Source organism: Bombus affinis, chromosome 13, assembly GCF_024516045.1.
Source record: "Bombus affinis isolate iyBomAffi1 chromosome 13, iyBomAffi1.2, whole genome shotgun sequence".
NCBI classification, from domain to species: domain Eukaryota; kingdom Metazoa; phylum Arthropoda; class Insecta; order Hymenoptera; family Apidae; genus Bombus; species Bombus affinis.
In genome coordinates, this window is record NC_066356.1 from 5,276,509 (window position 1) to 5,303,302 (window position 26,794).

Sequence of the window (26,794 nt, forward strand, 5' to 3'; positions counted from 1 at the left end):
GACATGGAAACAACACATCATAGACAAATCGAAGCAACTCAAGGCCAAACTTAAAAAATTCTAGTGGCTCATTGACCGACGTTCCAACTTAAGCACGCAGAGCAAAATTACGCTCTATGAGACCATAATAAAACCTGTCTGGACCTACGGACTATGGGGAACAGCAAGTAATTCCAACATTGAAACACTTCAACGCTTCCAATCGAAAACTCTAAGATCCCTAATAGATGCACCCTGGTATGTTATCAACGAAGCAATACATCGCGACCTCAAGATACCCACAGTCAAAGAAGAAATAACAAAATGTAGTAAGACATATATCATAAGAGTTAACAAACATCGAAACCCTCTAATTACTAAATTACGTAATACGTCGGACCAGATCCGTAGACTAAGAAAACACTATCCTTTAGATCTAAGCACTAGATTCAGCTAGAAATAAACTTATTATAAATAATTAGCCATGTCACTGCGCCACGCCAGAGAAACTTACTCAAAATTTTCAATGCGAGAATTGATTGTAAAATACCTGTAAATAAATAAAAGAAAGTTTTGAACGTACCTTTGTATTTTCAAAGATGCGTTTTGATAAAGATATCGCCTGAGGATATTTCGAGTAATAGAAATAGTATTTCGAATAATTGATCCAAGTCTTCGGTATCTCAGGCAATCATTATTCGAACTTGTATCGCGCATCAAAACGCGTTAACCAGAAGTCGAACTTGTAATCGCGAATCGCTAGTCGCTAATAGTAATCGCGAGTTCTGTACAAAGTGTACATATAGAGTATATCATAATAAATATATATATTGTTAAATATACTCAAGTGTTTCTTTCTATCACTATCACGACCTACATCTCAGATTATATCACAAACAGTTTTTACTAGTAATCATTTTCATCAGTAATTTGTTTTAAATTAATAAGTATTTTTACGAAACGTCTAAATGCACACCTAGGGGAGTCATGATATTTTATTAATTACAGATTTTATTGTTGCTAATATCTATTTATTTTTGAAATACATTGCGATTAAAACCTATTCGAATGTTAATAAATAAAACTACGTTCGCTTAAATATTTCCTAAATGCAGTTTATAGCACGAGTCCTATATCTCTTGTAATTAATACTGTATTTATGTATATGACACCAGAAGAGAACTATGTTTAGTTCGAGAACGACGAACATACATATATTATTTGTAAGTGTGTATTTAATTTATTAAATTGTCATTTTATAATTCTATGTTTACTTGATCGTTGTTTTAACCCTTTCAGCTGCAAATACCTTCTACGAGAAAGATTCAGTTTTTCTTCAGTTTCAGGTCCAGTGTTAATCGTGTTAATTGTTAAAGTAAACCGTGTTAAAAAAAGAAGAAGAAATCTAATTTAATACATACGTATTTCTTTAACAAAATTTATAACACATATTAACAGATTCAAGGAAATACTATGAAATAATACTTGTTGCTTTGGCAACAGTGAAAGAGTTAAATATTCGTCAATTCTCGTTTATCCGTGATAAAAATAAGCTTTCTTACTAACAAGGAGTGTCCTTACTTTACAAAAAGAAAAAACTCAATCGTGTTTTGTTCTATAAGTCTACAACCTAATTACAGCGAAAAAATACGCAGGTACGAATTATTTCTAAAACGGCAAGTTTGAATCGAAAGAGATTCTCCGAAAATGAACGTATCTATTGTGTTTTAGTGATTTCGTCATGTTTTTTGTATTAAACGGTTTCTCGAGATCGATTTATATAAAAGATAGTATGATTTTTGTAGTTGTATATTATCTTCTTCGTTTCTGAACAAAATCTATCAAGTGTCAAGTTTATGTCAGACAATTTCATTTTCGAAGTTGTTCTTTCGTGATAAATATTTTAGCAGTCGACAGAAGGAAGATTGTTAATTATCGTGAAAGGTTTTCCTTCATCTTTACACGAGCTTATCTTCCCAGCAGAGTATTACATAAACGAACTGTTTAATTCTGGAACATTCACGTTTCTCTCGAATTTTCCTTTTGGTCTCCTTAAATTCGATCCAAGAATCCAGTTCTTTGGAATTCTTCGGTCCCCAATCTGACGAAGGTTTAAACGCCGACTTGATCATCTGTGAGATTTTGAAATTTGGTAATTATTTAATCAAACTGCCATTTAAATGACTTTCTTATGAAACTTTAAATTAAACCAAATAATTTCCTACGGCTTTCCGATGAAATTTAAATTTAAGTATAATAATTTTCTATATTATAAAGTTGTTAATTGAGATATTATAATTTCCTGTTGTGTAATTTTAATTGAAATATAAATATGATAATTTTCTACGTTATAAAATTTTGATTCAAATATAACAATCTTCTATGGAATTCTGATAGAAATAATTTTCTATGGGATTTGAATTTCTACTTAAACGTAATCATCTTCTTTTGATACAAACCTCGAGTGGAGATAAATTTCTTTTCGAGATTATAGCGTAAATCATCCAGAAAGGAACTTGCAGAATGCCAAACGTGCAAATTGTCCAGCCTGCTGCTGTAATTGGAATTGTAAATATAACAATTAAAAAATAAAAAATTGCAATATAACAGAAGATTATGAGTTATATTTGTTTGTAGAACATTGTAAGATTTCATCAGTGATAATAATGGCAAAAAGGTAATCATAACAAACTCGTATTAATCCTCTGCAGGAAAACTGGGCCTCAACGATTAATAATAGCGATAATTGAATCAATTGAATTAATTTATTCCTGTAACTTAGTTCATAAAATATATTTTGTATTATGCAGACAATATAAAGATACATTTCAATTTAAAACAGCTTTTTAAATGGTTTGTTAACAATGACTAATAATAATAAAGCAAATACATACCATGAGCACTGTCAGGATAAGAGATACCACTATAAGTCAAAGGTTTCAGATTGATTATGGTATACACTAGGATCACAGCCAGTAATATTGGAACAACAAGAGTCCAACAAAGTCTCCAATAAACCGATGGCCTTCTTTTTAACATGTATTCCACGTCGTCCAAAAAATTCTCCAGGCCATATACCCAGAAAATTCCAATTATCTCAAGAGTAGCCAAAATAAACACGATAAAGGATCCAGCATAGTAATCGACCAATTCCAGTATAAACTGGCCACCCTGTACGTATTTAAAAAAAGAACTATGCACATTCATTATGTTTATTTTTACGATAATGTAAATGATCATTGATATACTGCTTACGGGCGTGCAATAAATGACTCCAGCGCAAAATCCAAAGGTGCATGTACCGGTCACTATGTATATGTACCTCCAATTTGGAAATTGATCGCTGATAATTGTGATAATAGCACCGGCCAATGCGATGGCACTTCCGATTCCGAGGACGTAAAGCATCAAGAAAAAGAGTACCGAGAAAAGCTGAAAATTGTGAAAAGTAAAAGTTATGTATAAAACTTGTACTTATGAAAATTATAGTATATATCATTGGATATGAGTACAATGGCTTGAAATTTTGTTTCGTTTTTCTTTTAATTTAATTTAATTTCTATGTAATTTAATTTGCTGATAGAGAAGTAAATAATAAGATTTCAACATAACAATAATAACAGGAAGTTAATAATAATACAATCCAATATAATATAAGAGGCTTATTTCATATATATATCAACATAGAAATATATAAATAAACACTCTGTCTTCAAATTCACGCTCATCTTTGATCTCATTGTCAGCGGATTATAAGCAGTCCATAGAGATATATGTGTATATATATCTATATATATATGCTACATTAAACTACGTTGATATACCATATTAGCCTAATATAATACATATAACAACATAGTAATTATTAAGAAAGAATTAAGAGTTAAGAGTAATGTAATATAATACAACAAAATAGTGGTATAATATAGCAACTAAGAACCCAATGCAGGAATATAAGAATATGAATAGGAAACTAAGAATAAGAACGCAGCAACTTTCTATTGTAATGGACTATAGAACAAAAGTACAAATAAGTTATTATTATTATAAATATACTAAAATACACATAACAGATAATAGCTAAGTAATAATGAAATATTTCACTTTTTTCAGTGAATTACAACCTAACAGAAATAAAAAAAGAAATATAAACCATCTACAGAAGAAACAGAAGTAATGAAATAAATCACTAAAAGCGATTAAAGGAGAACTCTTTTACGTTTGAACACATCCTTTTACCTCTTTACTTGAAATCACGTTTATCGCGCAAAGGGGAAAATAGTGGTTGCATAGCAATTAAACGTGTACTAGATTCCTTACTTGCGGTAGAACATTAAACTTTGCAATGGCATCTGGATAAGAGACGAAAGCAAGACCGGTTCCACCACGAACAACGTTGCTGATGTCTTCGGTACCTAGTTCGTGAGCTAAATTTCCAAGGATACCAAAAATGGTGAAGCCAGCCATTAAACTTGTGAACGTATCCAACGTCGTTACAACTAAGACATCTCTGGAGCAAAAAGAGAAAAAGAAAAAAATGTCATTCACTCTGAGTTTCTACGATGAACTTTAAACGTGAGAGTTAGATCGAGTTATTCTGATAAAAGATGTAGTAGCGTTCATAAAAAGGAATTGTTGATTTTGAAAGATAATGATTTGAAAAGAAATCTACGCGATGATGTCCTTTTTCAATTCAAGTTATTAAAGTTCATAGTTTTAATGGAAGAACTTTAAAAATATCACTGTAATTGAAACGCAAATCTTGATTCAAGATTACTTTTTTGAAATTGATTTACATATATGTATACACTATCTTACTGCTGTTTTTTTATCTTTTTAGAATGATAGATGCATGTTTAAGAAATTTGAACGGGCAAAAGTGCACAGAATATGAAATATCTAAAGTAAAATATTCGTTATAATATTTGATTGGCAAAACAAATGGATATTTACGACATATTGTTTTTAAAAGGTATTTATTAAGAAAATTCTTAGAGAAGAAATACGGATTTGTAATCCTTTAAGTAGAACGATATCCTAGAGCTAGACAAGTATTATCTCCTTAATTTCATCGAACAAAAATTTCCATTAAATTAGAATTGCTCATTAAGAAAATACTATAATATCAATATCAATTATTCTAAAAACTCGTTATTTTCCAAGACACCTGTAATCTGTAATTTCTTTCCATTCGATTTAACAAAGGATAAAAATAAAAATAAAAATAAAAATAATGAAAGCAATTAAAAGCAGATCAAAATTGAAGACCATTGATTGAAATAATAATAAAATATGAATAAAGTAGAAAACATTTTAGTTGTTCTAATGAATTACCATTTTATAAAAAATAAAAAACAAAAGTCAATAAATAAAACCTGTACTAAAGTAATATTTGAAGTAATTAATGTATGAATTGTTAGTTATTCCGTTGAACTACCTATTTAGCTAAACACCTGAATTTTCTAGAAAAAAATAAAATAATTAAAAAAAATAAAAGTAATAAGTAACCTGTATATGTTATGTCTGAAGTCATTGTACGACGAGTACATGACGACACCGCCGAAGCAGACCGACAGTGAAAAGAAACACTGTGTAACAGCCGCGTACCAGACGTGTGCATCGAACAGCTTCTCCCAGTTCGGTTTTATAAAGAAAATGATCCCGTTCACAGCACCGTCTAAGGTAACCGCTCTAACCAGCAAGCTTATCATGATGATGTAAGGAAAGATCGCGAGGAAATAGGCCGCTTTCCCTGAGCTCTTCACACCACGTGCCAAGACAGCAAATATGCAGCCCCACGCAGTAAACAAGCAAATTGTCAGACTCCAATCTGGCAATCCGACGCCATCCTGAATAGTATGTTTTTCTTTCAGCACAGTTTTTCTGATGGTAAGAGAGAAAGAAAGAATGATTTGTTATTATAATATGAAGTGATGTCATCTTAATGGAATTATTATCTTTTAATGTTATTTTATAATTTTATATATTGTATTGTATGTATTGAAATATTGTAGATATTGTATTTTAAGTATTCCATATACTTGATATATTCAAAATTTCAAATTCAAACAAGTTACATTTGCGATATTAGAATATTCCAATTTTTAAACATCCCAATTTCCAACTATACCAAACTCTGAATATTCCAAATATTCAATAAATATGTTTACTTTCGAGTTGTTAAGATTAAAAAGATTTCACCTGAAGAAAAATTCAGCAGAACTGGTCATATTTGTACTATTTCGTTTGCTGATGTTATAAGAGCTTCCCGAATCGGAGCAAGAATTTCCCCATTCTTCCAAACACGTGGACCAAGGCAGTGAGGATTGAAAGCTTGCAATGAGGTAAAAAAGGGTTATCGACATCAGAAAACAATAGTATGTTCCTACCGCGAGCATCGAGAACATTTGTGCCCAGCCAACACCTCGAAATCCAGGTACTGCAATTAAATGTCCAAATTATAAAATTGAAATCAGCAATGTTTCAAGATTAACTGATATCATTGTAATTGAATGGAATCGAATTTATTTTCCAGTCGACGCTTTCGTACTCGCAATAATTATAATCGATTCTTCGATAAAACCAAATTTAGATTTCAAGAATTCAACTTTTTGGAAATAACTATCGAATTTCAGAGTCAACCTTGAATTAGACCTAATATTGAAAAAGACTAATTTCAAGTAAAAATATTACAATTAATGAACATCTTTTTTTTTGAAATTATATGAATTCTCCTATTTAAATTTTTAAAGTGACCCATATTCCAAAATTTATCTATATTTCAAATAAGGACTGATTTATTTATCTTTCGATAACAATTGACGTGTCGTAAGAATGCGAGAATTCTGGATCAGTATACTCGAGTGGAAACAATAATGACTTATGGGGCATGATTTAACCCATAATTTAAACCTGTTACACGAAGCATACACCGGTATACGGTCCATATAACAAACGACTTTAACTTGCGAAACCGGTCCTCAATGTTGCACTTCCTGCTAAAATTTTTACGTTCTTGGTTCATCATGTACAATTGCCGTTGTGAAATGGGATCGAGAATTTGTAAGATCTAATTAACTCTTTCAGAATTCTTTTGATATTGTGAGGGAAACTCTCGTTTTACGTCTAAACTATTAACAACCGAAACACACTCTTCCGCTGATTTTGTAAAGAAGATATAATGTATCAAAATTGAACACCAGTTTGAGAAAAGCACATGTACCATTTAGTTAGTAAATAGCCTGTTAAAATACAAAGGGTGTGAAAGTGTTCAATTATGAATAATCTAAAACACTTTATTCAAAGTGTTTCCACAAGCATTATAAAAAATACCTTTTTTATAGGTATAACTATACTTTTAATATTATTTATCAAAGAATAAATTGAATATTAATTTGAATTAATTTTTGTAGCAGAAGGTGTATCAAATAATAATAATAGATAAGATATTTATAAAATATTGGTTTGATATCACACCTGCTGACCACATTTTCACCGAAGATCTACTGCTGAATTGCCCCATGATCATCTCCAAATAGTAGAATGGTTTCCCAACGAGGAACAAGACGATGATGTAAGGTATTAGAAATACCCCACCGCCATTCTCGTAAGCTGTGAATGGAAATCGCCAAACGTTGCCCAGACCTATGGACATGGCGATGCAGGACATTAGAAATTCTAATCCATTGCCCCAGGTATCTCTCTTGATTTCATTATCCGTTGTAATCTATGAAAATTTGAAGAAAAGGGGATTTAAGGAAAGAAGAAAAGAGACTCGATATTTATAAAATATTTTGATTAATGTTTATATTAAATATCAAATTACGATAATAATATTAAATTCAATGTGTTATAGATTACAATTTTATTAAATTATTTGTTAGGATCAACGAAACCGATCAATTTGATTTGCAATGATTTGGAGTTGGAAATTGGGGAACATTTTCTGCTCAGTTGTATTCAGCACCAAGCTTACAAACACCATATCTGAGGACTATACTCAAGGATTTTAGAAAATGTAAATGAAGAACAAGTCAAATCAATTTACTATGGTCTATATATATTATAAATATTATTATTAAATTATGATAATAATTTGTGTGATAATAATGTTATAAAAACTGAATCACCTAGCTACGTGTCAACTACGGCAATTTAGGTACAAAAATATCAACTGATTGTAGGACATAGAAGACATAACAAATCATAGTAGAAAATATATACAAAAGCTATGGAAAAATGACAAAAACAGAGCAACAATCTTTATATGCAGTGAGACATAAAAGAATTAAGGATATGTAGCAGCAATGGAAGCAATAAACTATCTGTATTTAAATATATCACTGTGGATAAGAATTATTGCACAGGTAAGATTGATAAGACAGGTAAGATTGATAATATGACAAAATCTGAAATATAAAATAGATTAGAACCTATTATATGTTAACTATACAACACCGGAGGAATAGAAAATAGAAAATATATACACCAGATCAATCACACCAGGAAGTAAGAAATGGACAGAAATAGCAACAATAATAACAGAAAAACAAATCTGAAAAGTGGCAAACTTCATAAAAGGAAACGTGAAGTTTAGAGCTTTCTGCATGAACGAATAGCAAAGACTGAAGATGTACATATAGTAATCTACATAATAAATAAGAAAGAGATATATTTAAATAAGTAATGAATTAAGATTTAGTTTTAAGGAATAAACTAAGAGAGAGAAAAAATGTGCCAAGTGTGCACATGTACAGGGACATTGTAAGAGGCATAAGCCTCTATACAATAAAGGAATGTAATGTTAATATTAATGTTATAAAAATTAGTATTTTTAATTTACTAGGCTAAATTTCTAAAGGTTTCAATCAACGTACTGTTTCATCAGAAAGCATCAAAGAGAGTGGCAATTTGCGATCTTCCTGTAATTCATAGGCGAAACTGTAGGAACTGTTATCTTGAAACTGAAATCAGAATGAGATTCTATGCATTTTGATATTCTTTATTTTTCTCTCCTTCATCTCTGTAGATCGTTATTCTTGGTATTTAAATTTTTTCCATTTCCACTATAGAAATGTCAAGTTGAAGTTAGAAACTAAGATCAGAATTATGCAATCGTTATTCTGTGATTATTTAGAACTCTATACAATTTCAGAAAGACTATCCAAACTGGGCTATTATAGAATTATTATCAATGCTTAATAACTTTCTTATTTTCATATTGTGCAATAATTAAGTTGTGATTTAGTAAGAGTATAATTATTAGAAATATTAAAATTCTTAATATTTATTTACCTTTCCATCGTCACCTGTCGTGGCGCGTTGAAAATCGTTAGTTGTGTGTCCATCATCTCCAATGAAAGCAACATTCTGTCGTCCCTGGTACGAAAACGTTATTAAATGATTACACTTACTCTTTGAAACGTTCACTTAAATCTTTAGTATCAGTTGAAAAATATTTACAAGATTCACAATCCCAAAAATATTCGCAAAGCATTTGATTGATTATTTTTCAAACAAACTGCATGCGATAGAGCTAAAAGTAACTTGAGAGAACCATGACACAAAAGAACTATGTAATATCCCTGTATAGACATTTCCACCTACCTCGCAAGGACACTTTCCACAATCTGAAACACTACACGCGACGCAAGTTGCAATTTAAATATCTTTCAACGTGTACAGAGTGAAGTAAATTGTTGCTATCTTACAAGAATGATGATAATAAATATAATAATAGTATAATATAATATCTCATAAAGTGTATGTATATTTCCCCCCCAAAAAATTTTCGTCTCTTCAATGAAACAATTTGCCGAGCATTATTATATGTTGTAAATATTTTTAAGACATAGTTTTAGCCAAATAACTTAATTAACTTCTTTTTTGTTTCGCACTTTTGTTAAAAAATAGGGGAACGTAAAAAATTCGCTAATAAAATGTGAGATATTGTAAAACACATCGACAAAGCCGAGTGTAAGTGACATTCATGTATTAATCTTGAATAATATAATAATAATAATAAATTTATATTCGAAACGAATATCCATTTCAAGCGATCAATTTAAGAAAAGAATTTAAAAATAATTCTATTAGCAATACATTTTATGCCGAATAGACACAAGGCCAATGATAAAAGAAAGACTTCTTTTAGTTTTTATTATCGAAAGATAAAATTAAAAGCGTAAGTGTCAACTTTAAATTAGATCATTTACCGCTTCAGGTCGTCCCTTACAAAGAGAATGGTCGAAAGTGAAAAGCTTTGAATGCGACGCATAACATCGTACAATTACTCCCATAATTGCCACTCGGCATTGTGCGCACGCAATACCACGACATCATACCGATAAACATAATTGTGGTCGGAACTGCATACCTCTACAACGCTCGATCAGCGTGGAATACGCGACGTTTTATGCACTTCGGAAATCATCCAACAGTATTTTGAAACATTATCCAGCTGTGAAACTATAGAATAGAAATCATCCTTCGAAGGAAACAATGTATGCAATGAAACAGGTGCAGTTACGACCATATATTGCATATAAAGTGTATCACACGTTATGATCTATTTAATAAAGTTACAAGAAAGAAAATATCGCAATATAATATGACGAACTGATTTCTAACGATCGTTGCCACACACTCGTCTATGAAAGGAATATGTGCTGAGAGAATCATGAATAATAATTAACAGAAAATATGACGAAATCCGTATTGAAAAATTGTATCACTCTAGTTAACAACGTTTGGCTTTATTGACTAAATTTTCATTTAAATAATTATTTAAGTAGAGAATAATTTGTTACATAAAACTTGTGACAGAAAAGGGAAATAAATTATTTAGTATTTGAACAGGCCTAAACACGTTATTTAAAATGATGAAATTAATTGTTATTTATAAATACAATCTTATTTTTCATTCGTCATTTATCGACCGATTGAACAAATTTGTTTTTACACGAACATAATTGTTCAGTGAGAGAGATTGCAAGTAAATTGCAAGTAGTAATTTCTAATAATGTTTACTATAACCATATTAATTATATAGCTATAATAATTATATTAATTCCATGGCATTCTCATTGAACAAAATGAGACGGATAAGACAAGTCCAAAAGCTATTTATTTATATATTATGGATTTATGGGAAATTTGAAAATGCAAAAATACTCTGCCATCTAAAGTCCCACCTTTTTCATCATTTTCATAAAAATACAAATTTGCATAGATGTTCGCAGTCCGACAATAATCTACCGATATAATGATATTTAATATAATTAATCATCCTGGAATCAACGAAATTTAAAACATCAAAAACACGTTGCTCGAACACAATTTTAATATACATACATTTTTTTTTACCAACAATAATATTACATAAAATGTCATAGAGATAAAAACGTAATTTTTAAGATATTATTTTACTATTTTCTTGTTTCGGGATAGCAGGCCGTGAAATCATTGCCTTCATGAGGAAATTTGTTCTTAGCCAGGTTCTTCTTTTCTGTATTCTTATTTTATAGGATTTCGTAGCTCATTACGAAAATAACTGGTCAAACAACTTTTTACAGTCATAATGTCAAAGTTACTAGTACGTATTATTAGACCTTCTGAATAATTACAACTTCCGGATGTCGCGTTATTGTCATTGGCATACTTTCATTCATCCTTTTAACACATCATATTTAAAACTCTATATAGAGTAAGAATCACAGACTTTTTATATATCGATCAAATGATTACGTATATTTTGAAACAATGGAAGAGAAAAGAAATTTCGTTACGAAAGTAACAAAGAAACTTTCACGATCTACATATTTAAGACATTTTTCTCTGGCTAACGTGTTATAACATCATGAAAGTGATTGTGCCTTTGCTTTCGTATTTACTCGTAGTTCTAGTAATGCTTCGCATAGAAATTGATAACGACGCGGCAGAAACGGGGAGAAGGATGATTATTTATTCTCAATCTCGTAAGCGGATAGATAATGACAAATATTTTTATACATCGATGAGACGAGATTGACGAGATATTTTTGTCATTCTCTTTTTAAACCTTCGGCGGTGTGATAAAATGACGAAGAATTTGGAATGAACGATTTAGAAGATAATTACTCCACCTTAACTCTCAAAGATCACTGAATCATTCGATTCATTATACTTTATGTAAACTGTTAGGATAATTACCATACCTGCTTCAAACCTGGGAAAATTTAAGTAATCGTAAAAAGACACGATAGATTATCGGTGAACTTGTTATTTTATGTAACGAAGAAAGTAGTTATTGTGTTAAAAATTTCACTGGAAAAGTTTGATTGAAAGTGAAAGGTGCCCTAAAACTTTTAAGCAGGCATTCTCGAGCAACTGCTGCAAAAGGTCGATCTTCTGTGGTTTACATAAATTAGAAGTACATTTCAAAGACACGCTCCCAAAATTTTAAAGATGAATTCGGGAAAATAAAGTCAGAGCTCGTTTGGCGAGATGCGTCAGTGGCTGGCGATAGGTGGTTATACAGGCTGTACCATAATATGTGGGATCCACTTCAGAAGCGGATAGGAGAGTACAGAAGCAGTGAAAAAAAGTTCATACGAAAATGTGTTCCGCCTGACCTTCTTCCAAAGTCAAGGCATTTTAGTATTCCAATGATGCGCAACTGATTACCTTCGTATAAGATGCTGGATACAGCCACCCACGGTCTGCATGCAAGGTTGTAGTCGTCGTATCAAAGAATTTAGCGATCTTTCGAAAATTCCAGTCATTCGTTGAATCTGGAATCTGGCTGACTCAAAAGTTTCTTTCGTTTTATAAGGAAATAGTAGATGCACAATATTTTTTGTTTTATACTATTTTACTGAATTATGTATGATCCATTTTGTTCTATTACTACAAAATAATAATAGGAAATAATACATAATTTAGTAAAATAATATGAAACAAAGTATGTTGCGCATCTGTTATTTCCTTATAAAACGAAAGGAACTTTTGAGACAACTTAATACTTCGATACCGGCAATACGTGTCAAGTGCACGATTATTTTCAAGTTGACGCAGAGATAAAAATCCGACGGATTTAAATTTGGGGAACGAGCAAGCCAGGCAACAGGTCCTGCACGATCTCTCGAGGAAATGGAGAAGCTAACTAGTTGAAGACTATTGAAAATTGAAACACAAAAATGGTTGCAGCTTTGGAACAAGATCAAATAGAATCATCCATATGAAATTTGTTCACTGCTTTTGTGTCTCCTGTTCATTCATGAAATGGGTCCCACATGTTATGATGCATCCTGTAGTGTGTGTAATATGCGCACGAAATGCAATATTGAGATGGATAGATAATCTGCACAGACTATGCGTATGGGAGCGTTATTTGACTTCAAAGACAACACGATAGTCCTCACAAGGCGGTTTGGTTACCGAATTTGAAACCTTAAGCCGTAGATACCTTAAAACTTCATTAAAACGCATTTTTCAACGAGAACATGTTTTTGAAATTGCTGTTATTAGTAGCTCGATAATTAATTAACTAATCTACTTTTATCTTTTATTATATCTTTGACATACATTTCCTTTTTATTTATAATATTCTTTTAATCAATATAAGCTCAATTTATGTATCTAGTGGTTGTTTTACTAACTCAATGACTAATTGACTAATCAACTTCAAACGAGGCTTATCTTATTCGTTGTACATTTTTCTAGGGATTACACCTTTGATCTTTATTTCATTTCTCATTTTTAATATTCTTCCAGTCGATACAGATTCAATTAGTTTACTACTTGGAAAAGTTAATGTTTGTTTGAAACTGTACAACTTGTCTAATTTTTTATAATCTCTAATCTATTTTCTTACCGCAAACTTCCGTGTAACTAATTATAACAAAGTTTCTTCATTTTTAGATTCTGATGATCGTACCAGGTGCTACACTGTATGTCAATAATAATTACATCATCGGTATTAAACTACTTCAAATATGTACTTCAAAATAAGTGCCTATGACAAATGATAAAGAGGTATGGAAAGATAGCGAATCTCAATGAAGAAGCTAACACAGCACTAATTATAGATTATATCGAATAATCCGCAAATCCGCATCCGCGATTTACAATCTGCATAATTATTTTACACCAAAAAATTAAAGGATGAAGATGAATTACTTGAAAGCATAGGTAATGTTAGATTTAGCAACGTATCGTTTAGATTCAAACATAAAATACCATATGAAAAGTGATAAATATTCTATGAAATTAATGAATAACAACAATTCAAACTAGTATGTATATCAAACAATAGGTGTGTGTGTGAGTGAGTGTGTATGAGTGTGCACGAATAGAGGAAGACGGCGAGATTTGTTGGGAGGAATACAAAATTCAACTCGAATGTCTGGGATGCACCCAGGAAGAAAAGCTTCGCCCTTAGTTTCGTCTTTGCATGATCTGCCACGTACTGCGTTGACTTTTCTTTCCATAGAAAAAGAAAAGTGATTTTGATGTGATTGTTTCGTCTCTGGAATACTTATATGGAACTAAACATTTTTCAAATTTAAATTACGATGTAATTTTCCAAAATTATGAGAAACAGAAAGGACAGTGCGTTTAACGCAGGAGATAAAAAGATCGGCGCAGCCTGGATCTTGCGACTGTTCCGGTAGAAATTTGGGATAAGCTTCTCAGTCTAAGCTTCGGCGTCTCAGTTCTTTTCTCCTGTAGTCGATGAGAAAGTAAGCGGATCCGCCGGAAAATGAGGTAATTTTTGCCACGTTATTTTTAAAATAAAATTAATAACCACGTATATTTCTTAAGTAACGAGATCTTCCTGTTGATTTGAAGAAAAAGAAAGATAATTGAATTTCACCTTGGTTATTACACTTATTAATCAGTATGACTGTTAAATGACTACGTCATCGACTGCTACTTGTTCACCTTCGAACTAGGAATTGCAGAAACATTCGCGTGGATCGTGCCAGAGAATACGTTTTACACGAAGATAAGTAATGGTATTAATATGTTGTAGTACTATCAATTAGATTGAGGAAATGTCAACCCTTTACGGACCAGTCGTAAATGTTAGAAATGTTAAACTGAATAGAATTATAATCCACGACTCATTGATATATTAAATTGATATACTAAATATCATATTGATATAATATTTGAAATTATAATAACACGAGGTAATAGTTGCAAATATTGCATTGTAAGAAAACTTTCACTTTAAAGGTAACAAATATCCTCAGACATTTTCTTTCATTTTACCGAAAAAATTGATACAAATTCATCTAAAAAATTCATAGAAATAAAACTGAAGAAACGGAATCTAAATGGTAATTTTGTCTCGTTTATTAAATATTCTAATGGATACTTTACTTTGGCCATTTTATATATTTTCATCCTTTATTTCCCCACAAACGCATAAAAATTTGCCACGCGTCTTAAAATCACTTGAAATATTATCATTTTCTCTACTTTTCTAGAAATCTTCATATGACGAACAGAACTAATAGAATGAGACCTAAACAGAGGTTTAAGTCGTCTTCTTATCATCCATTAAATATTGAACAACGCTAATATATTCCTCATATTCCTGCAAATTATATACATTCCGGCTATCTTTATATTTTCGAATTTCCCATGAGCATATACAAAATTTGCAACATATGCCTCGTACAGTGCAATAAATATTGCAAATACTACACAAATACAAACAAAATCTACACATCGTAAAATCTCGAAAGTATAAACTTTATCTCTAACTGCTCAATTTTTTGGTTCGAAAACCTACATTTACCCACATTAAATATCGAATAGAGTTCAACGATACTAATTTTAAGCTTAGGAATCCTCTCATTCAAAAGTTATTACGCGAGAAAGATTGCAAAATTCCGTATATCTTTCCTTCTAGTATGCGTACTAGATCTTTCGTCTTTGTTGACACTATGAGTATAACTGGATACTGTCTCGCGGTAATAGAAAAAATAATGCGAATAGTATTATTATTGGTAACACTATACCGCGTGGTCCGTAACTGTTGGTACGATTGGATACAGAATGATTGTACAAGAAAAAATAAGGGGAAAATATACACCAAAGGTTTTTCATACCATATTTTTTCGTTTTAGAAAAATGATCGAATTTGTAAATATAACAATTATACTTAAACTTGGCTAATTGCAGATCGGACAAGAATAAATAATCGACAGAACATTAAACTACACGCGAAAGTAAGTGAAAACCGTAGGATAAAATTTTGTCATAAGATTTGAAAATATATCGTCTTAGTGTCTGACAAACTTTTGCTATTGTGTCCGAAAATTATTAAAGATGGACATTTTCCCTATTTTATTAAAAAAAAACATCATACTCGTATGAAACAAACAAGCAATAACAAATCTAAAGAAATGGGATTCAAACAAGGATTTAAATCGTCTTTGTATCGTCTATTAAATATTAGACAACGAGGATATTCCTTACATTCATTGCAAATTACATTTAAATATATATTCTGCCTGTCTTTACCTTTTTCGAATTTCCCATCAACATATAGAAATTTGTAACCTTAATTAACTTTATTTTCTTGAGAATAAGAGCTCGCGAAAGGAAAAGTTCTATTTCACAATCTTCGCTTGTTTTCATACGTATAATATCACCTCCTGTTGATAGTTTACTCACAGCTAGTCTGCACTTAGTCAAGTTTAAGTATAGTTGATAAATTTTCGCACTCGATTTTCTCAGAAAACATCATACGAACAGATTTTACTCCACATCTTCGACTTATTTTTTCACTTTGAAGAGTCACTCTGTACCCAATTGTACCATCAGTTACGGACCGCTGTATACGTTTTTCCGACATTAACGCTTGCTTAGAAATGTTGCTTGGCAAATCGATTCATATATCAATAATAAAACGATATTCCGCTACTTTGTGGTACGTGTTTAAATCAATAATAAAATCTGTCTTCTAAATTTATCACGTTAAAGTAAGACACACAGTAAGTCAAGAGTACCAAACTTTAGAACCGCATAACTTTTGAATCAATTTATTCGTGGACTCAAGACAGTTGTATTTCGCCTCTATTCATCTAATATTGTCAAAAACTGTAAAAGAAGCGTAAGAAATAGAATAGTTGCTAGACGAAAGGTTTGCCCTCGCGGGAAACGAAAGTTTGGCTATTTTACTAAAAAAAAAAAAAAAAAGAAATACGATACCTTTCTCATCTTGATTGATTCAGCAGGTAAATTGCGAGACTACAGCCCAGAAAAACGCTGAATATCCAATGAGGAGGTTGACAATGATTTTCGTCGAACTGAAACGCGCGAAGGATCTCGAGTTTATAACATTGTGACATCTATAGCAACGATCACACCAGGTATATACATCACCTTCACGAGCATCGAACTTCTACTGACCCGTGATTTGCCGCGGCACGCTGACAGAAAAATAAGCGAGGTAGGGATCGCAAACCTAAACTCGATCGGAATGGGGGAATCCCGACCCCTACTCCTCTCTATCCCTCCTCTTTCTGCTCTTCTTTGTGTAAAATTTTGTCATCAGAAGTATCCTGACCTTGATCGATCTTGATGAAATGATTGATGGTCGTTAAATTCATATACTAATATATTAGTGTCATCGATATATTATAATGCATATCGAGCTCGGAGAGTTTGCAACGAAATAGGAAAAGACGATATTCGTTAGATCGGGGATATTGATGCATTTTTGGGGGTATCTTAAAAGGGTGATTCTTACGTGACAACGATAAAAGCAAGTGATTTCTATGATTTTTTTACATCTAGTCCCATGCAACCTGTGGTTAGTCTAAAGCAAAATTCAGGGAGATCACCTGCTTTTATTGTTATTACACAAAAACCCTACCTTAAGGTTTCAAGAATTTACGAACTGTATGTAACATGTAAAAATATATAAAATGTCTAAAGTAGAGCACTTATTGTAATATTTAACAATAGACATACATTTTATCCAGATGATATGAAGAAAAGTATGCGTATTTCTTCTTATGTAATACATATGTTCTTTCATATACTATACATTTGAAATGAATGAAGGAATGCATGAATGGATGAATGAACTTTAAATGGGGAGAATGTTTGCATAAAGAGAAAGCATGTAGTGGATAAAGAGGAGGGATAAACAAAGAGCTGGTATATTTTTGTGATACCACTGTAGTTATTGGTAAGTTTAGTTTTAGTTTTGTTTTATGTTTATAAACTATGTGAAACCAATTTGTAGATCATCAGATTGATATAAATGAATACTATATTATCCATTTTATATCACGGTTATTGACAGTTTTCCAGTGCCATGGATTTCTAAGATTCCCAAATATCCTGAGAAGCGAGGGTCAATGAAACAAAGGAGTGAAGTCTAGGGACCGAGGAAGGTTTATAACGAACCTTGTTTGATTATAGACTTTCTTGCATCAAGGATGAATGTAAATTACATTGGTTACCATAGTTGGACACGAAAGAATACTGGAAGAGGAAGTCGAAATAAAAGAATCTCGTAACGAAGGCTAAGGTTTCTCCACTTTTTTCGTGGATTAATCGTCACAACGTCTTAAAGACCTTGCACTTTCTCCCTTCGAATATTTCTTGCAAATTTATTATAAACAATATTAAGTGCGAGAATTAACGGATATAAAAAGGAATTCTATTCGAAAGAAGGCGATTAAAGAAATAAATGAAAGGTACAGAATACAATGTTTTCCTACATGGAGGCTTTGTTCTTCTAAAATTGAAATTTGCAGATTCTTTCTCAGTAGTTAAGCAGTTTAGAATACGATGAATTAAAAGGATACAATGTTATAATATGAATAGAATATTCGAAATAGAAATTTCCGAATTTCCCACGAATATCTTGGGATTCGATGCAATATGCAGAAATTCGCGTATTAAACGTCCTTCACAGGTAGTTAAGGGATAAGAAGATCTATGCAGGTGAAAGTGAACGGCGAACCAGTTATATCTGCCGGAAACTGGTTAACTCCGATTGTAATTGCCTACTAAAAAAATTCTTTTGCACCGTTTATATATGTACCAGATTTTAAATTCGTAAGTTTCATATGATTGCGTAAACGAGGAAAGGAAGGCCGGTAACCGAATGGTGATTTGAAGACGATTAAACGTAATTTGATAAAGTTAAATTTACATACGGAGTAATCATAACATGTGAAATCCAATTCAGGAGTGGACAAGAGACGTAAAAACAATGAAAAACGTTCGTACGAACATGTGTTATAAGAATTAGTAGATTAGTTTAACTGGTTCTGGTTACTAATAACCATTGAAAATGATTTAAATTGTTTGGTAACCATTGTCGATTATGCAACTTTTGTTTTGCTTATCAATAACAATTATATATGATTGAATTTTTCTCTGATTACCCATAACTATTATAGACGACAGAACTCATTTTGCCTATCAATAACCATTATAGATGAGAGAATTTCTTTGTGGTTGTTTATAACTATTATAGACGAGAGAAATTCATTTTGGTTACCGATATCACGTTATCGGTGAGAGTATTCCCTTTTGGTTATTTTCGACCATCGTCAATTTTCATTAACGTTACTGACAATCAGCATCCAGACGAAAGTCATCAAAGACGGGCTCTCTACTTGTTTGTTACACAGGGTGAAGCATTTAAATCGGAACGTGCAAATATCTCGCTTATTGATGATATTGTGAAGAAACTCTATAGATCGACAAAGTTATACCGATTAGACCAGCATGTGTAATGATGGAATTTTCTTCGAGTCATTTTCTAAGGTAGTCTTTTTTAGCTAGCCATTTTGAGCATCTTCTATGATGGTAGTTGCGGATTATTGATACTATAATTTTGAAACAAGATCAAATGGAACACGTATTCGTATGAACTTCTCTCGTTAATTTTGCGCCTTCTGTAGATTTCCCAAGCGCGTTACAAACGTTACGAGACAGGCTGTATATTTCAACACAACAATACGATCATAAAGCCATTGACTCTTTAAAAATGGTTTAAGTGATCAACGATTGGTTCTGGACAAAGAAAACCTGATGCAGAATTGTTTGGGAAAAGGTACACTTGTTCCTTAAGGTTATCTTGTTCTTTAAGCTCGGTGTGCTTTATTACTTTATTTCCTGTGAACCGTTAGTCAGTCCCTCGGGATTCTTACGCGGTCACCTCAGGACTTGTCGCTACCAGATGCGTCTGGTATATTAAGGGTTGCACTTTCTCTTTCTTCAAATCATGCATTCATATCTGCTATTTTCTCCACCTTCCTTCATCTTGAGAAAATGCCAAGTCAGTAAATTCGAATGTCCATCCCCAGCAATTTGCCTAAAGGTTGGTTGAACGTGTGCAAGAATGCCTCGGACGCGTCCTTGAGTATTTAACCCTTATCCATTACTCATTTTCGCAAATCAATGTGTCTCTCGTACGTCAAATTGACAGAATGGGAAAGCATCTGTGAAACGAAAAGATAAACAAATAATTTTGCTCTTTGTCATTGGTATGGATACGCTCCTATGGATTCTCTTTCGTTGAATTTCATTCGCACGTCGAAGTCAAAAAGTTTCAGAAAAGTTACTCCATAGATGACTGAATAATATAATATTTTCTCCGAAAAATGTGACAAGCTCTGACTGAGAGTTAAGTCAACTTTTATGACCGCTATTGATGAACGTTGATAGTTGAGATTCCCGAAGGTGTTCCCAGGTTAAGGTAGAGAAATAGGTAGAACAGGTAGAGCGAGGTGATTTCTTACTCCTAAAGTTAATACAAATATTATCTCGTAAATCTTAATAATCCGATTAAAGCCGTATCATAATAACGTTAAGAAATATGAAAAAATGTATATTTTACTTATTCTGATAATTCACTACCAGTCGATTCGGGTTAAAAGGTAACCTTTTGGGTTCTGGTTTACGGTGCGTCATTAAGGGTTGGGGAACGAGGCATGAAAGTACGAAAGCTCTAATGGAACGGGTACCGTTTCGTATTCTGTCTTCGGAGAAGTCAATTTTTATTACTTTAAAATTAATTGTCTTGTTCTCTAAATATTCACATAGAATATTTTTTTACATACATATATCAAATTTAATGATTTCAATATATACTTTTTTACAGTACAATACATACAGCTCTTTGTTTCCTGATGTATTGCAGATATGAAAGAATTTTCACATGTTTTGAATTTTGCAAAGATCACAAGGAAGGGATATTTTTGACAAAGGATATTTTTTTGTACCTTATTATTTCTCGAGAGACGAAGGTAAAATTCCCTTCTTTTTTTTTTTTAAATTGAGCTATATATTTTTCTTCGCATGATTTGATAGTTCTTTCCAAGTATTCAGATACATCTTTTTCGTTTGTTTTTAGTTTCAAGTTTATCTTTCTTTGGCGAATATTCACAAAACAAGCCTCAATTCATCACAGCAACAAAGATATCTTCCTAAAGGCTAAATATCAGAAGATCGATATCAGATCCTTTTTTCAATGACCAGTTTTTGCAATCTTAAATCACCGACTCTCAGGCGATGCTCAAACCTGAACAAAGCTCCTATAAAACATACAAGAAGTTTGTGAAAGTTGGTACTGATCACAACGAACAAATATATCTCGATAAATATGGATCTAAATGGCATTAGCAAATTACGCATATTTATGCAAATTCACGTTTTACCATCTGCAATATAATTTCAACAAACAAATAGCCATTTCTCTTACAAGTTTACGCGCCGATCCTCTCAACCTCAAAGAAACTCGATTAGAGACATGTCGCAATAGTGTATACTTCAAGAATTTTCTGTACAAATTTGCGTAACACGGTCTATTCCATTGGCGAGGAATCATTGCCTTGTACCTTACGCAATTAACGCAACGATAAATCAAATTGATGAATTTTATCTGGTATCATGATGGATGAATTCTTTTTTATTACAGGATACCGAGTTTATCACCGTCATTACATAGATAAAATGACCATACTCTGACTATATTTTGGACATTTACCACAATACAATTGCGGTAGGAAAGGAAATCTAAATCAGACATCATTCAATTCACCAACGTCTCTTATTTGTACATCTTCATGGTACGTTAATTTCCTATAATGAATTGATTTAAAGAGACAGTAAATTTCCCGGATCTCATATTCCTGCATTGTTTGTAATTATTGGACTGGTGCCTATAAAATGTCGCTTCTTTTTTTAAATAACACTTTAATTTTATTGTTAGACACAGTGGAACGTCAGATTTCCGAACTTGGGACTAGGATGTTTGGATAAGGAAATTTTCGAATAACGGAACAATTACTATCCTGATGTTCATCTGCATGTGTGTATTCTAAAAGAAAGTCTAAACGAAGAGTGCTTGTAGAAAACACCGTAAGTGACAAGAAACACGTTTTCCGGAAGAAAAGAAGACTTATGCACTAATGCAGATGAAGTTCGCGAAAAAAGAAAGTGCATCTGTAGAAAATCCTGTATGTACCACCTTGTAAAGAAAATTCAACGTTCCATTCATATAGATTGATAGCACAGGCAAAAGCTAAAAACCAATTTACAAATGTTTATTGGTACTTATACCTTCTCTTACAGAGGCGATTTTGTAACACTATCATTTAACATTATTAATAACTATTTAAAAACGGAAATTACATTTAGATTCTACATTACAATATTCTCATTTTCCAAAATGGAAGTAGAATATTTCCCAATGAAAAATCAAAATTTTTCAATTTTATTATATACAATAAATATTAATAAGAGCGATACACATAACGAAATTAAATATGGTTCGATTAAAGACTTATGGGTGGCAAATCTTTTTCGCCAGATTTAATTCAGTAAAGTTACGTTCCTTCTATGCCTCTTACCATCTTGATTCTATTCCCAAGGCTTCGGATACTTCAGAACGTTGAGGGATATCATCATTGCCATAATATTCGTGTTACAATTTGGTATTCGAAGCGCTCAGTATATTAGTATTATGGCCAATTGAAGAAGATTCATTACACTGAAACCATCCTATCACGTCAGCGTTATCACAATCACGGAATTCTGGTATTGTATTCAATGCAGAAACAGCTCCTTTTACATCAATATGATCGTTCGCTTCTTCCTATATCTTCAATGTAGTTCATTAACGTTTGTATTACATGCTCCTTTTAGTGCCACACGTTTAATGTCCAATCAAGCATATGGGACCATACAATTCTTAAAAATAACAGCATTCCTTTAAACCTAATTGCTTGCGAAATTGTGCCACACTTTCGTCAGAATAGAATGGGATAAAATATTTTATCTTCGCCTATCTACCAGCTTTGCGGTGTCTCCCAGTTACACGAACACATAAATAGGAACATATACACGCTAGATTAATACGTTTTCGCCAGGAGTATCGTTGATCGCTAATAAAAATTCTTGTAAAGGATTCAACTTTTTACATGAAAAATGTATTCGGATAATAGAAAATTTGGGTAACAGGGGATTTACTGTTCTTTAAAACATCATGTTCAATTAAAGTAATTTCTACATGATTCAACGCATGTTCACGCTAATTTGTTTCATTATACAAGATTTATGTAACTGGCCACCACGTCCTTATATTCGAATGAATATTTTATGACCTCCTTCGAGCAAGACTCGATTATAGACCGGAAAAACCGAGTAATGCAACTGTGGGAAAGAGATTGCAAACTACCAGCACTCGGCTATATAAATACGATATAACTCACTTACAAATCAGAAGAGACAAAACCGCTATTACTCGCATCCGAATAGGCCACCAAAGAAAATCTTCTATTTGCATTTATCGAGAAAAGACTCAGGAACGATTTGAAGGGAAAAGTTCCTCCTATGAGAAGAATGCAACGTGTCAGTCGCAGTGGACCATGTTATTTTATTCTGACGTGTAACGCATATAGCAGGCACAAACTGAAACCATTTATTGCACAAGGGACGTTAAATCTGTTTCAAATGTATATACGGGATTATTTCTATAAGTATAAAAAATATAGGAAAATGTCTTGGACAAAAGTTGTATTGTATCAAAGGGGACATAATCTGGTGTGATTGATTGTATTGTAGATGTCCAAGTGGAGATCATACGACAGTGATTTTAAATGGAATCATACAAATTCAAATATAGTAATCGATTCGTCTCGATTACCTCCCCTACAAAGAAATATTAACTTACTTATGTTGAAAAATTATTAGTTTATATGATATTTCAACTTTAATTTGTGAAACTTAACGTATGAAAGAGAAGGAAAGACACGAGGCGGTATTGCTGTGTTTACGTTGTCCTTGTCCTTCATACGTTAAATTTCACAAATTGAAGTTGAAATATCTTGTATACTAATGATTTTTCAACATAAATATATTAATACCTTTCTGTAGGGAAAATTACCGTATTTAAATTTATATAATTCCATTTTAAAAAATGTATATTATCTTCATATGACCTCTACCTGTCTATCTATAGAAATGCTAATTATACCAAATTATGTCCTCTTTGATACTATACAACTCGTGTTCGAAACATCTTTCGTACCTTTGATACTTACAGAAATAGTTGCATGTATACACTTAAAATATTGGCATATCGTATAAAAGAAAGATTTACGTAAATTATCAATTATATCTCCAATTAAAAAATTCATGAAAATTTCTTCATTTCTTCTCGAATAACTTACACGTATTTAAATTGTCTAGATGTAACAAAGGAAGTGTTCAACATTCCAAAATTATTAAATTCACGTCTCCAACAACTTTTATGGCAATTTTTCCAAATTTGAGCTTGTATAAGAAACTCTCACTAATATTCTCACTGATATTCTCACTATTCATAACAGCAGATAATTTGATATTTTTGCTACAAATAATTAACTATTGGACAACATTTAATGCTTAGTACATCACCAAATTCCTAAATTTAAGAATTTAATCCCCTTGGAATTTTCCAAAGCTGATTCGGATAATTTAAAATCACTCCAAAAGAATGTAATTTCTGTGAAATTCGAATAATTTGGAAAGAATAAAAGAAATGAAGAATGAAATTCCGAGAATATTTCTTTCCTAGCTGAATGATTCAACATCAGTCATAATATTTATGTTTGAATAACGCAGGTTATTGGTACTTCCTATTGAAATGTTTCCGTGCTAGACTAACCGGAATTCCGCGCGCGTTATGCCATGAATCGAAGAGTTGTCAACCGGAGAATGATGGAATTAATGGTCAAGGATTTCCCGGTTCCCCGGTCAAAGAAGTTTTCGTGCTCCTGATCCTTGGAAACTAAGACCAATAAAATTGAAGACTTAGAAATGAAATTCTATGGAATTTATTAACACATTCCATGTATATGAAACAACGTCTAGGCGACAGAGGAAATGAAGCAAACGAAGAGTACTCTTTTCTCACAGACGAATTAAAGACACAGACGAGGTGCAGTATATATTAGGTGTATACAATAGTTTTAGTCTGCTCTTTTTTCAATTTTCTTTTATTTATACATAATATATGCATTGCAAATTAATGTTTAAAATATTTTCCCCTATTTCGAATAACTAGCTTGCGATTTATGGACAATTCAAATTTCGACCAATAAAAAGGACCAATATGAAAAGGGGGATCGACGAAAAGAGCAGAAGGACTAAGAAGAAGAGCAAAAGGATCACCGAAAACTTACGTGTATGGATAAATATATCGATGAGGTACGTCGATCATTATAAATAAACTATTGGTGTTATATTCTTCGTTATATTCTCTATTATATTCCCCATATTCCCTTGTAAGATAGATAACGTATTTATTTAGGAAATGCGCTTATGATAGAGTTTCCTTAGCTTGGATATATTTCTCTTAAAATTACTGAAACTAGAACATACATCTCACGACGTCCTTGCGGTATTTCGCGGCGTCCCATGATGGTTGTTTATAATTTATTAAGGTGTGTCTATTTTATGAATAATTAAAACTAAAACATACTCATCCCATTTTGATTATTTAGTTGAGTGTTACAACTAATACTTAAATCTGAAACATAGAAGCATGCATACAACACATCATCTATCTCCCACAAAATCATTAAATGAATCTGTGGCGACACTCGACAACCCAAATACCGCCATTCGACACTAACTAAGCAACGGACACGGTAGCGCAGTTCTTAGCGCCAAACAACACGTATTTTCCCAGAAAATGGAAAAAAGCCAAACTAATAGCAATTACAAAAAAAAGATAAAGACGGTTCATCACCTGCAAACCAACGACCTATAAGCCTCCTCCCCAACATAAGCAAAGTATACGAAATGGTCATAAACAACCCCCTAGCCGCCTTCTGCGCAAAAAATAAAGTAATCCCGGAAAATCAATTCGGCTTCCGACACAAGCACTCCACAATCCACGCAATAAATAAACTTACGTCGGACATCTGCTGGGCACTTAACGCAAAGCAACGAATAGTCGCCTGCTTAATAGACCTCGAAAAAGCTTTCGACACAGTCTGGATGCCAGGGCTTATTTACAAAATGATTAAAAAAACTTTCCAGAATACCTAATTAAAATAGTCTGGGACATGATAACAAACAAAACATTCTTAATAACCGACGGTTCACACACATCAAGCAAAGAATTCTCCATAGAAAACGGTCTGCATCAAGGAACAGTAAATTCTTCGCTACTTTTCAGTATCCACAATAGCGACTTACTAAATCTCTTTAATCTCAACACATCCACCCATAAACGCTCCATAGCCTTTGCAGATGATCTAATCATCTACGTAACAGGCTGCAAAACCAAAACGATAAGAATAGA

General features: G+C 32.3%; 1 protein-coding gene across 5 annotated transcripts; it reads right to left on the minus strand.

Moving 5' to 3' along the window:
- Positions 1–988: 988 nt before the first annotated feature.
- Positions 989–17,440, minus strand: LOC126923773 (sodium-dependent nutrient amino acid transporter 1-like). Of its 5 annotated transcripts, none has more exons than XM_050737557.1 (12): positions 17,359–17,440; positions 17,185–17,282; positions 9,274–9,357; positions 8,856–8,942; positions 7,456–7,705; positions 6,181–6,418; positions 5,488–5,862; positions 4,300–4,489; positions 3,235–3,411; positions 2,874–3,150; positions 2,439–2,533; positions 989–2,111 (listed from the first exon to the last, which is right to left on the minus strand). In XM_050737557.1, the coding sequence occupies exons 2-12, from the start codon at positions 17,191–17,193 to the stop codon at positions 1,938–1,940; spliced, it is 1,956 nt and encodes a 651-aa protein (XP_050593514.1). In that variant the 5' UTR covers positions 17,194–17,282; positions 17,359–17,440; the 3' UTR covers positions 989–1,937. The 5 variants fall into 5 exon arrangements, with proteins under 5 accessions (XP_050593514.1, XP_050593515.1, XP_050593513.1 ...); XM_050737558.1 differs by having other exon boundaries at positions 17,386–17,404; XM_050737556.1 differs by having other exon boundaries at positions 17,185–17,379.
- Between the last annotated feature and the right edge of the window lie 9,354 nt (positions 17,441–26,794).